Genomic DNA, 13,838 nt, shown 5'->3' with positions numbered 1-13,838 from the left:
ATTTGTAAGGAATTGCATTCGTCCTATGCAGGGAGAGATATGAAGAAAATGAATGCCTTTTTCATTTTAAAAACTGCTTGATTTCAGTGCTAAATTGTGAACCTGGCTTGGCTTCTATCCCCACCAACTGTTAAAATGAACTAAATCATATATGTATTCCAAACTCACTGCCATCAAGTCGATGCCGACTCATCAGGACCCTAGAGGGCAGGAAGAACTGTTCTCGTGGGTCTCTGAGACCATACTCTTTACTATGGGAGTACGAAAACCGTATCTTTGTCCCAGAGCAGCTGATTTCAAACACTTGCTCTTGAGTTTCATAGCCAAACACATACCACTATACATCAGGACCCCTTGAATAATATCTCGTTGACAAAAAATTGACTTTATTATTCTAAGTGTAAAAAGTAGAGTATTAAAATTGTGAATGTTTCTCTTTGCTCACTTTGAAATTGAAGGTATTTTAAATTCCAGTATTCTATGTTTTGTACTGTTTATGTATGTAGAAATTATGTATATACAAGTTTTTACAACTTGATAAATGTAGCGTGCGCACACACACACACACACAGACACACACACACACAGACACACGCACACAGTTTCCTCATAATTTCCTTAAATCTTCATAGGAAAAACTATCAAGAACCTAAGCTGGGCCCACTGAAATCAGAAGGAGAAATAATGTTTACTTGAATTAGAAGAGGAAAAAGGCTGTCATAAGAAGGAAAAACTGCAAAATTAAAATTTATCCCCAAACCTGACATTGGATCTGGAGAAGCGTAAGACCAAGTATGTTTGGCCATGAGAGGATTTCACGGCAAAGAAGTGTCTCAAGAGTATTGTTATGTTTTAAGTAAGCCCTTGGTCAGAACCAAATTATATATGAGTGCTGGACACTTAGTGTAGAATATACATAGCTCAATATAAAAATAAAATACACAAACATTATTCTCAATATTAAAAACTGTGGATTAAGACCACTAATTTTAACTAGTCTAAATTTATTCCTAGTATTTGTTTCTCCTTTCTCTCCTTACATTAATTTTTAATTCTCAATTTATCAAGACAATAGTCACCATTATTTGTCCTAAGTCTAACAGACCCTTTTAAAATGATTTTGCCATTTAATAAATAAGACTAAAAAGCATGTAAGATCTATACTACGTATTTTTTAATGAATCTACAAGTTGAAGGCCTTTTTGTAACAAATACATTTTAGTACAGAACCATCATAAAAGGTGGAAAAGACTACACTCCCTTTTAGCAAAACACTGTAGTTCAAGTCCTTACTTGCAAAGCATCGCGTGCTCAAGTTCTTTCCATAATAACCTACAGGGGCAGCAAATAGAATAAGGGTTTCGGGAGAGACAGTTGTACAGGAGTAGTGGGGGTGTAAATGGGAGACAATGTCAAGGAGTCCAGGAAGAAAAAGAATGTTTGGAAACTGATTGTGGTAGCAATTGTACAATTCTGCTTGCTGCGATTGAACTATAGAATAATATGGTAAGATATGTACATTAATTCCCAATTAATAAAATTTTTATGAGAGGAAGAAAAAATATTTTTTAAAATATTAACTGTTTAAAATATCACATCCCTTCTTGTTCCATAAAATACAACATTTATTTATACATTCTAGAGCTTGAGAACTTTTATCTAGATGTTGTCATCAGAAAACCGGTCATCGGCCTGATCCATTTCAGCCTCAGTACTATAGTTCTCTTGTGTCTTTGTGTGTCCTCTCACTTACCTAATGAGTTTCCAAGATCTTCTTGGGTCATTTTTCTACTTTATGCCATTTTCTTCCAAAACAAATAAATAAAATTCAGGATTTCCCATTGCGTTAAAGGAAATCTAAAAGCAGATCTACAGAGATGGTATACCTTCTTGACATAATATTTTGAGCAAAATAACTAAACAAAAATATGTTAATTGTTTCACTAATACCTGTTCCTTCTAAAAGAGGCACAGCATAGGTAAACTTTATTTTATAGAGTCTTATTTAAAACATCTGAGATTTATGAATCATATATTTAGTCACTACTCAGCTATGTGAGCAAAGCAAAGGCAGGCAGAAACAATGCGTAAATAAATGGCAATGATTAATAAAACTTTATTTGTGAAAACAGAAAGGCCCAAATTGGACCTGAGCTGTATAAATTCGAGCCTCTATATGCTATATGAGTCAAGTATTCTTTTGTTATTTTTCTTGCATCTTAACAATAATTGGGAGGCACTGATAACTGATGATAAAATAGTGCCTAGTATGGTAAACAGAAATAGGAAAAGCACAATACCAGAAGGCTACAGTGGGGTTGATAGTTACAGGTAAGTCCAAAAGACTCATAAGATAACTGCAAGATATAATGAGTTATATTTTACTTTTAATAACATTTTCACTTTGTCCTTTGAGAGAACCTAATAAAAATAAATACAAATTTTACCCAAGCCACAAATGTACAGATAGACCCTATGATACATCAAGTGTTAAATATAGCTTATGTGCATGTCATTGAGTTAAAAGTCAACAGCTTGACTTCATTTTTTTCTTTAGAGTGAGAAAGTTAAGCATCTGAATCAAGAGAGAGCAACATAAATTTAAAGCGAGAGAACAATGCTTATGCACAATACAAGGATTTATTCACAGTGGGCCAAAATAAATTTTCAGTAGCAATGGAGGCCTGATTAAGAAAATAAGCAGTAAAATAATAAAGATTAAGGATTCAGAAGCTTAGGGTAAGATTTCTAAAGATGTTTTAATAAATTTAGGAAAAGGGAGGCTTGACGACACCCCATGAACACAGAAGGGAAAAAGGAAGGTTCTGAATTGCCTTCAAGGATTGACGGGGAGAGCAAGTTCGGTCAAAATGAAGTGAAATGTAGGTGATGTGAGATTCAATCCAAAAAAGGAAACTAAAATTCAGCTTAATAAAAAAATATCTGAATCAGTTTAATAATAAATAAAATTCAAAGGGGGAACCGATTACAAGGATCTACACATATCCTCCTCCCTTGGGGACGGACAGCAGGAAAGTGGGTGAAGGGAGACGTCGGACAGGGCAAGATATGACAAAATAATAATTTATAAATTATCAAGGGCTCATGCGGGAGGGGGAGCAAGGAGGGAGGGGAAAAATGAGAAGCTGATGCCAGGGGCTTAGGTGGAGAGCAAATGTTTTGAGATTGACGAGGGCAATGAATGTATAGATGTGCTTTATACAATTGAAGTATGTATGCATGGACTGTGATAAGAGTTGTATGAGCCCCTAATAAATGATTTTTTTAAAGTTTCTGTGTTTGATCTGTGAGATATTTGGTGATATTTTCATGTTAGTATTTACATTGCTCTTAATTTTCCATTTTCCAAGATTTTTGTAAAAAAATAATAAAATCTCTCACTTGGTAGCATTTGCCAGATGCTTCTCTGTGGAACACAAGGAGCAAATGCTTCCCACCTACCAGTTTAACAGCTTGACTTCAGAAAATACGAGACAGCTTCTGGATAGAGAATACAAACAAAAGCAGACCTAATGGACATTAATCAACTTAGAAAGAAAGGCATATGCAACTAAATACATCAATCCTTTTTATTTAACTTTAAGTCAAAGAACTACTAAATAAGGGGTGAAAGAAGCAAGGTAAAATGAAACTTAATTTCATATCAAACAAGTTAAAATCAACTTGTTAAGGAAGTTGTAAAAATGATACTACTTTTAGGCAGTAAGAACTTCTGTCTAAAGATTTTATTCTTAAAATTGCCATAAAATACATTTCCAGATTAATTTTATAGTCCTTGGTTGAATAAATTCTATGTTAATCTGAAAGACATGCATTTTGAAGCTCTACTAAAAATAAAGAAAAACTAAATTGATCTGTTTTGCAGAATTCTATTGCTTCATCTCTTATATTTTCATCCTCTGGTACATTCCACATTGGCAACTCAATTTTACTGTATGGCATTTTAATGTTGGTTCTAAAGAGTTTTTAAAAGTTCCTTAGAGGAAGTAGTCATTATCGAAGATTGTGTAATTTAAAAAAAATTGAAGACTTCCTTGAATAACAAAGAAATTATATTAAGAATTAGGCCTTGGAGATTTAGTCCTTTTTCTGCCAAGAGTTAGTTTGATAATTCAAGTCTGATATCTAGTCATGCCTAGTAGACTTGAAAATTAAAATAAATAACTAAATAGATAAATGACAAATGAATTAATTCATAAATGCTGAATTCTTCCCAATGATTCCTGTGTAGTTGCTCCTGACATGTGCAACCGTTAGAGAGAGCAAGTCCAAGCAACCCTATGCATGCTATGAGAGACATCTATCACCAGAACACAGTGTCTATGTTTCTGAAAAGTAATGTCCTCCGCAAACGACAGCTAGCAAAAGCAAGGTTTCATAAAGGGAATGATGTTAGCAGAAAAAGAAAAATAATCACCATCCTGCCACTAACTATGTTTTTAAATGAAAATAAAAGAAACCTCAATTGTCAATATAAACCTAATTAGAGTGAGTAAACTTTCTTCAGAAAGAACCACTTTCAAATGTTCAAGCAACTTTGCTACAATATCCCAGGCAATTGAGATCAATTTTATCATGCATGTTAAAGAAATTCACATAAAAATACTTTTATCCTATTAATTGCAGGGACAGGGAGTTGTTTAATATAATAACTTATAGCCAAAGTCTCTTAACTCTCTCCAAACAATCTCCTTCTGTATAGGTCTGATAAGAAGGTGACATAAGTTTCTGATAAGATTCACCTGTGAGAAATTGGGGCCAGGATTATCTGGAGTGTCATCCTGTTGTATAAAAAATGAGCCCTCTGAGGAGAATGAGTAGAGATCCCATTGCCAGCAAGAGCCAGGAGGAGAGCAAATCCTGGCCCTGAGATTTCTACACAGTGAACCTCCTGGATCCAGATAACACCATCAGAGGAGCAGCGGTAGTACAAGGAGCCAGAGCGTGGAACGAAGAGATGGAGTTGTCAATCCACAAAGCAAGAGCTTCTGTGCAGAATGCTGGTTTTAGGATGGGAGTGCCTATGGGCACTTCACTGGGGATTTGCATCTGCTGCCTCAAGGGAAAGAAGTCCAGTGGCATTAGGCCGAGGTTTTCTGGAGTGGCGTGCCTCTGGGCACTTAATTCAGAGAGTTGGGTTTGCTGATCTTGAGCTGACTGCCTTCAGGTTGAGGTTACAGCAGAATGGTATGCCCTTTAGGGCATTTACTAGCAGACCTACAACTTTTTAACACGTCCTGGTAGACAAAAGGTCATTGGCATTATAACTTATTGACTTCTTTGATAAACCTTTTAATCATGAATGTTTTCACTCAGTTCTGTGTAGCTATTACAATGGATATTAGAACCCAGAGAAGAAAGAGAGATTGAGTAGAGATTAATTAAGACACTAGACTGTTATTAATCTGAAATTAAACGTCTTTCAGTTGCTGTACATCATTATTTTTATTTTCAAATTGCTTTGCTACAAAGCGATTCTGGTTTAAAAGAGATTGAATTCACAAGAGATGAATAATGGCAATGGATAGTCCACAATTGGATCACGGAAAATTTTAAAACTGCCAAAAATGACATCATTGGTACAAATGGAAATATTTGAATATGCATTGCGTGTTAGATACTAATATTAAGCACTTTCTGACTTACTCACTTCTGACATTTGATCATTATTTTGTGGTGATGTAAGAAAATGTAGGGCTCTTAAGGAATAAACAGTGAAACTTTAGGGACAGAGAAGCATGATGGCTACAGCCGCTGGCAAATACATTAGAGGGGGACAATTTTCAGTGCAGTTCGTAACAATAACATTTCACGTGGACTCGAGTGAGGGGGAGAAACGGAAAGGAAAGGGGAGAGGGAACAAATATGACAAAGTTTAAATACTGTACATGCATGATGACAATTTAGAAAAATTTGTAACATTCTCACAATTCTTTTATAAGTTTGAAATTGTTTTAAAATAGCTTTTATAATCTTTGGTAAATTTAGCTTCAGCTGCTTTGTATAGTGTGGCAGTTATATAAACTGTGAACTCTTGAAGGGGCGGAGTTTAGCCTATCGCTCAGGTCACAGTCAATGAGGCCCCTGTGTGTGCATGGTCTTCTCCTGAGGATTCTGGGAACTCATGCCTTCCTCTGGGAGACACGTTCTCTGATTCATTTTTCTGCTGACATGACACATGGAGCTACACTGGCGTCCAGGAGCTCCAGCCAGTGCTGAGATGCTTCCACTGTCATCGATCTTCCTACACTCAGTGTTATTGCATGATTTGCCTGAGTCTGAAGAAGAATTTATAGATTGGTCTTCGACATATGTGCTAACATCGGGTTTATGGACTTGACCTGGACTGGGCTGAAATGTTTTCTTAATATACAATTATTCTTTATATAAAATTCTTTCTTTTTTAAAAAAACATTTTATTAGGGGCTCATACAACTCTTATCACAATCCATACATATACATACATCGATTGTATAAAGCACATCTGTACATTCTTTGCCCTAATCATTTTTTTTTTACATTTTATTAGGAGCTCATTCAACTCTTATCACAATCCACACATATACATACATCGATTGTATAAGGCACATCTGTACATTCTTTGCCCTAAAATTCTTTCTTATACACATAGGAGTCTCCCAAGATTTGTTTCTCTAGTCAATCCAGACAAACACATTTAGCAATAAATTATTATCAATGTTCAAATTTACATTTTTGTGGGCCTATTCTGTTCCTGTCTGAGAAATTCTCTCTTGGAAAATTGTTTCTGTGCCTGCTGTAATAGTGTTATGAGATTCCAATAATTCTAATCTTAGATTTCTTAGTTGAAGCCCATTTTTCCATTTTGGGTTTAATTGCAGTTTTGTCTTCTTCGATTTTGGCTTATCAGATTTCAGTTTCGGTCATCAGGGGGTTTTTCAAACATGGTTGCGGAATGACAGAGGTATGAGTGGATGGAGTCCATGTGTGCGGTCTGCTACTGCATCTAGTCTTGAATACTTTAGTGTCTTGAACACTTTAAGGAAGTCTTTTGCAGCAGTTTTGCTTAGTGCACTGTTAATTACTTTCACGGTTGTGTTGACTGTGAATGCAAGGAATTGTGCTAATGATTTCTTTTAGAAGAATTAATCCCAGACTAGTCCAAACGAGTTGGAGAATAAAGGCATCCCAAGTGTCTAACCATTCCGAAATCCTCTTTTACCCCATATCCCGCTGACCCCTCTCTTGAGTATGTTATCTCACATCCTTGGGTTCTGCGATTCGCTTCAGCCTCTTTTAGAAACTCAAATCATTTTGAGGAAATGTTTCACGTGATAGTCGGTACTGTTCAGTGCCAGCTTTGAAGATCAGGCAGAGGTGAGAGGTAGAGGGCCAGTGAAAGATTATTTTGATTCACCATCAATGACCATTTTTGAATGAAAGAAATCAAATAAGATTGAATTAATCAATTTTGCTGCAATAGATCTTTTAAAGTGCTGAACAAATGATCACTTCATTTTGAAGAGGCGGTGTGCCTGACGCAAGCCATGCGATTTTTAATCACCTCATAGTCAACGAGGAAGCAGCACAATAAACAAGGAAGACCAAAGATGAAAATACAATGTTAAAAAAAGAGAAAGAAATTACACTGTTGACAAAGAATATTGAATATACCACGAACTTCCAAAAGACAAAATAAATCTGTGTTGGAAGAAGAATAGCCATAGTACTCCTTTCTTTTCCTTTTTCCTTCTTGGAAACCATGAATTGGCAGATATGGTAGACCTTGGCTATTTAAGGCTGGACAAAAGAGTACTTTTTAACTTAGGTCTGAATATTTCTCCCCCTATTGTAGCCATTGTGTAATTTATGTTTTCTCTATACAAACACTTGCACTGTATTTTGATATAAGTTGGAATCTTAACATAGCTGTATGCTAGATTACATTAGATAATGCTGCTTGTACAAGTTCGTAAAGTCGTGGTTCTCAACCTGTGGGTCACGACCCCTTTGGAGGTCGAACAACCCTTTCACAGGGGTTGCCTGATCCATAACAGTAGCAAAATTACAGTTATGAAGTAGTAAAGAAAATAATTTTATGCTTCAGGGGTCACCACAACATGAGGAACGGTATTAAAGGGTTGCGGCATTAGGGAGGTTGAGTACCCCTTTTTAAAGCATACCCATACCTATGTGTGTGAATTTGGCCAGCTCACTTGATTTGTTAATCTCATTTTTTTCTTTTTATAAAATATCAGTAGTAAATTCAATTGCATCGCTTATAATGAGATTTAAGCATGACAATATAAAAATCTTCCCCCCCCCAAAAAAAAAATCTTCCCATAGTCCCTGAAAGCAGAAATTCTCCGTGTATACCACTGTATTTAGACATGTTATCTGCGGAGACCAGTCCTTGGAAATGGACTCCTCAGCATCAGCACTAACAAAGCAAAAACACAAGTTCTCTTGCAGACCTACTGAATCCTAGTTCATGTTTTAAAAGACCCTGGTTGTTTTCTGTCTGTTAAGATTTGAGAGGCACTTTTTACAATAAATTTGGAGAAGATAAAGGAGAGTGGGAATTGTAATTACATATGTATTTTTTCACTAACTAGACGTGCTACACTCAGAGGTACCATTGTTGTTGTCTGCTGCAAACTTGGCTTTGACTCATAGCGACCCTATGAACATCAGAATGAATCACTGCCCAGTCTCTCATCATCCTCAAAGTTGTTATGTTTGAGCGCATTGTTGTAACCAGTGTGAATCCATATTGTCCAGACTTTCTACCAAGCATGGTGTCCTTAACCATGAGTAGGATTAACTTTATTCTGATAAAGAAGCACAGTTGGTGGGGAACCAATTACAAGGATCTACATGTGACCTCCTCCCTGGGGGACAGACAACAGAGAAGGGGGTGAAGGGAGACACCGGAGATGGCAAGATATGACAAAATAATAATCTATAAATTATCAAGGGCTCATGAGGGAGGGGGGAGCGGGGAGGGAGGGGAAAAAAGAGGACCTGATGCAAAGGGCTTAAGTGGAGAGCAAATGCTTTGAGAATGATTAGGGCAAAGAATGTACAGATGTGCTTTATACAATTGATGTATGTATATGTATGGATTGTGATAAGAGTTGTATGAGCCCCTAATAAAATGTTAAAAAAAAAGCACAGTTGGTAACTCCATTATTTAAATAGTTAGTGTTTCTCTTTCTCACAATTTATACTGCTCAACTTAACGAAAAGATTCATCTTTCCATATACGTCATATATTTTAGGTTGCTCCCCCTTCAAGGCAAAAAAAAAAAAAAAGACTAGATTACTTGAACAATGAAGAACATTTTCTCCTGGAAATATTCCATTTTTCCAAGAATTTTTGAAGTCCTCTGTTATGATATTCTGTTTATACTCACACTGGACTACTGGTCTTATAATTGAGATAAATGCCTGAGTTTCATTTGATTTATATATGTATTTCCATAGTGCCTAGTTTTTAATTTAAAAATAACCAAAAACCAGAAAGTTAAACTATACTGTAATTTGCTTTCTTGCACCATCTAGTGGATTTAAATGACAAGTACTGCACCACTATAAACGACAAGTCAACTGTATGACAAGAAAAATTTCCATATGAATCTGGAATAGTACAGTTTCTAAAACCGTACTATTCCGGAACATACTACGAGAATAAGTAATTATTATTTTCCATAGGAAACCAGCAAATATGGGCGCTGCACTCATTAAAGAGTGTTAACATCTAAAATCAAAATAACATGCTTGAGGTTTTCGTTTTGCTTGCTTATTTATTGGAGCTAAGCGGCGTTCAGCACGCAATTCAGCAGCCACTTGCACACGCCGCATCTCGTCCGCCGCCGCGGCTGCAAAGGGGACGCGGCGGCCGAGTCTGCGCGGAGCCCGTGCGCAAGCGCGCTGGGGAGCGGAAGCCGGCGGCGGGGAGGCGGGGCTTAGCCGGGACTCGCGAGCGGAAGGAGCCGGGACCGCCGACTGAGGGCAGAGCCGGCCGACGGTTTGGTTTCGAGTCTGGGGGCAGCCGGGGCGCAAACCTTCCGACCCGGGCACAGACTGAAGCGGTCGGGCGTGGGCTTCCGGCACTGTCACAGCTGTGGTTGCGCTTTGGCCGCGGGCGCCGCCGCCGCCATCACCCCCCTCAGAGGACGCGGTCCTGAGAGGCCTTTGGGCCTAGGCGCGGCCTGCGGAGCCCGAGGTGCTGCTGCCGGTGCTTCTGTGAGTAATACGAGCGTTCTGCCCACAACCGTTTGCAAATTAAGATGGAGGAGATTTCGTTGGCCAACCTGGATACCAACAAGCTCGAGGCCATCGCTCAGGAGATATACGTAGACCTGATAGAGGATTCTTGTCTGGGATTCTGCTTTGAAGTACACCGGGCCGTCAAATGTGGCTACTTCTACCTGGAGTTCGCGGACACTGGGAATGTGAAGGATTTTGGCATCCAGCCGGTGGAAGATAAAGGAGCGTGCCGCCTCCCTCTGTGCTCCCGACCTGGAGAACCCGGGAATGGGCCTGACCAGCCGCTGCAGCGCGCACCTCCTGAATTCCAATAGCTGCTACATGAAAGAGCCCGTGAACGACCAGGACACTTACAGACCGGTCCTGTTGCTTGGAAAAGTAAGCTAGGTAGAAAAAAATAAGTCACAATTTGCCATCAAGATCTTAATCCTTAAAAACGCAAGGAGAGTTTACCAGTTCAGATCCTGGTAAAATTTCTATCATTTGGGACTCTAAAGCTGGGGCAGGAGGAGTTGAACTGCTTCCTCACTCACCATGTCCCACAGCTGATGTCTGAACATACCAGGATGTGTACAAGGTCTCTGTGCTACCCCCAGTGTACAGATAAGCAGCCGTGTGCCCCATTGCGAAGGCTTTTGCCTCCCAGCCTTTCTTACTACCCGATGCCAGGAGCGTGCTGGATAACAGTGTGGCTGGACATTACTGAACGTCAGACCCTCATCTGTGCTTTGATAGGATCACTGTGTCCTTGGTCCCAATAAGAAGAAAAGGCCAAAGCCACTTGTTTATGAAAGGTCCAGCATATACAATGACTTCAACAGACTTGGGGACCGGGGCTGGCCTTTGGCTGACCAGAGTCCTCTTTTGTGGCCCTCTTCTGTTGGCATAGGCCTGGCAAATATAAAAACACTGGGTTATGCAGACAGACTGAGGTACAGTTATCCCCTGGGCAAGTCATGGGGGCATCTGCAACTATGCACTATCTCAAACAAGACTCCTATCTGGATGTGTTATGCTTGGACGAAACTAAGTGGCAGTCATTTTCCTACTCTCACTATAGGTTCTTGCCAGGCCAAGGGTCTGACTTGGTCGCTATACCAGACCATTACCTGCCTCCCTCTTCAAGGGCAGCAGTAAATTATAGGGGAGTACATGGCTTTGTGCGAGGCAATAGCTTTAAAGCTGAGCCCAAAAGGAACATTTTCCAGCCGCCCTCAATAATGTGAATGGGTGAGTGCTAACAGCCAAGGTGCAGGATTTGGTCATCTCGCTTGGACTATGTGCAGAATCATTGGATGCCCGATTCCTTGGATTAGGCAGTAGTATCAGTTATTTCTGCTGAGCATCCAGACTTGTCATCGCCTCCATCCCCTCACAGGGGCAGCCCTTTTCCACCTAGTCCCCTTTTGTAGCTGGAAGTCAAGGAAGGGCCTCTAAATTCCCTTCATTTCAGTGAACGGGATGGAGATGTTGGGGAGGGAAAACTACATATCAAAACTACTTGCCACTCATTTATTGAGAGGTGGTGAGGTATAAAGGGGTGGGAACCCCAAGTTAGCAGGTTAGCAGGAACGGTGCTGCTTTATTTAAAATGTTTTCTTACCTCATTCTGTGTCCCAATTAGGGGCCATCTTTTCCCTCTGGCTAGGTCCCATGTTTTCCTTTCACATAACTGGTTCAGCCCAAGTTTCCAGGTGCTGCTTGCCACCCTGACTTCCACAGTGATTAATTTCAGTTCGTTTCTAGTAATCCTATTTCTGATGCCTGCCCAGTTTTCCTCTCCTTAGGCTCTGTTCAGTCTTGTTCTTTTTGTTTTTTCCTGTTCTTGTTGAAGACTCCGAAGCCTCTTGCTTGTGTCTCCCTTTATTGGGACTGGATAGGAAGAGAACATCATTTTTGTGTTTGAAAGGCTATGTCATACCTAAGCATTTCCCTTTTATAGGACTGCCTTGTAAATATGCCATCCTCTGTGGCTTATTTCATGAGGAGTTAGTTATATCTTCCCACCTCCCCTAGAACACGGCCTCTCTTAGGACCTAAGCAGAAGAGCAGTAAAAACTGACTGTTACACACAGGAATGGAGCCTGGTTCTGATCCATTTCTTTGAACTCTGCTGTGCATGTATTTTATTTTTCTTTCCAAAGGGAACTTCTTGAACTATTTGGGCTGATTTGGTTTACTCAAGAAGGTTAAGGAAGTCATAGGAAAAAAGGCCTCAACACCCTTAGAGTAATCTAGAATTGCCCTGGTCAGGGTAGAGATGTAGTTACAAGTTGGCCTTTTTCCAAAAATTGTGATAGTTTTTTAAAAAGTCAAACTTTGACAGTACATAAAATAATGTTGAGGCCTAGGTTTTCTTTGCTCTTGACATGTAGAGTTGTATTGGCATGCAGAAGCAAAGGAGGGTTTTGGTGAGACGACAGCCTATTTTCCCATTATGTCGTGGAAGCAGGTTGAAGGGCAGGGTTGGGATCCATTCTTCCTTTAGAGAGAACCTAGAGCATAACTCCTGTTTCCGCTCAAACTTTTTCTCATTCTAGTTGGAGGAGGAGGGCGTGGAAAGTAGTTTTAAGTAAAGGTTTATTTATATAACCTTCTGTTATGTTTTTTTGGGGGTGGTGGTTATTTTTGCTCCCATAGTACCCTGCCCTGGGTGATTAAGAGGCTGACTTGGTACACAGGTATTCTGAGGGAACAAACTTTCTTCTGGTAGGAGCGAATACCCCCTACCATATAGCTAACAATAGTTAGGAACTCTCCTCTCCCCTACTTACCTTCCCTTGAACAGCAGAATCCCCATCCTTTCCACCTCAATTATGTGTATTGATCACCTTGTAATTCTATTATATATCTGAGTGTGTATGTACGGGGGAGAGGGGATCCTTTATAAATTTCTGTGGTTTGTGGCTTTTTCTTGAAAGCATTAACTTCTACCACCGCATGCCCAAGGACCACTGCCTGGCATTATAGCATGCTGGGATCATTTGGGGGAGGGTAGTGAGGCTCACCACTGACAATTGTTTTGGAGAATCTTCTTAAGTAGTCCATCTGATACTGATAGCTAAATAATTCTGTGTATTCCTTTTGGCCCTTTGGCTACTGGTGTAAATAAACTGCATCTCCCCATTGATAAACAGTAATAATAAAAGTGACTTTGAGTTCTGTATGTTAGTTTTTCAAATTGTATGTGTTTTTCAGGCATTGACATGGTAAAATAAATGGTGAATCTGTTAAATCTTAGTCACTTTTTCCTGAAGCGGGATTTTATCACAATAGAGAAATGATTCAGCCCCCATAGTTGATTCTAAGCTCATTGTCTTCTGGTTCATAGTGTGTTTGTAGGCTGCCAACTATAGGGAATGCTACATCATTGTCAATGGAGTGGCTAGTGATTTCGACAGCTGTGGTACCACTAGGGATTCTTTAATTTGTCCTGGATCTAGTCCTACACATTTTAGTAGACTGTGAGCAGCCAATGCAAGAAAAAAAATACATAATCTATTTTCCATGTAGTAAAAAGGTAAACAAATAGACCTAGACATTTCATGCACAGCACACTGAAAGAT

General features: G+C 39.2%; 1 protein-coding gene across 1 annotated transcript; it reads left to right on the top strand.

Moving 5' to 3' along the window:
- The first annotated feature begins 9,968 nt into the window (after positions 1–9,968).
- Positions 9,969–13,438, top strand: ATXN7L3B (ataxin 7 like 3B). Its single transcript, XM_075551268.1, has one exon. It carries the CDS (start codon positions 10,293–10,295, stop codon positions 10,584–10,586), a length of 294 nt encoding a protein of 97 aa, XP_075407383.1. The 5' UTR covers positions 9,969–10,292; the 3' UTR covers positions 10,587–13,438.
- Positions 13,439–13,838: the final 400 nt, after the last annotated feature.

The sequence above is a fragment of the Tenrec ecaudatus genome, chromosome 6 (genome assembly GCF_050624435.1).
Source record: "Tenrec ecaudatus isolate mTenEca1 chromosome 6, mTenEca1.hap1, whole genome shotgun sequence".
Classification (NCBI taxonomy): domain Eukaryota; kingdom Metazoa; phylum Chordata; class Mammalia; order Afrosoricida; family Tenrecidae; genus Tenrec; species Tenrec ecaudatus.
Note: the sequence above shows the minus strand (reverse complement) of the source record. Positions and strands in the feature narration are given on the sequence as shown.

Excerpts from the sequence above, each read along its gene's own strand:
- ATXN7L3B (XM_075551268.1), top strand. The coding sequence starts at position 10,293 with ATGGAGGAGATTTCGTTGGCCAACCTGGATACCAACAAGCTCGAGGCC.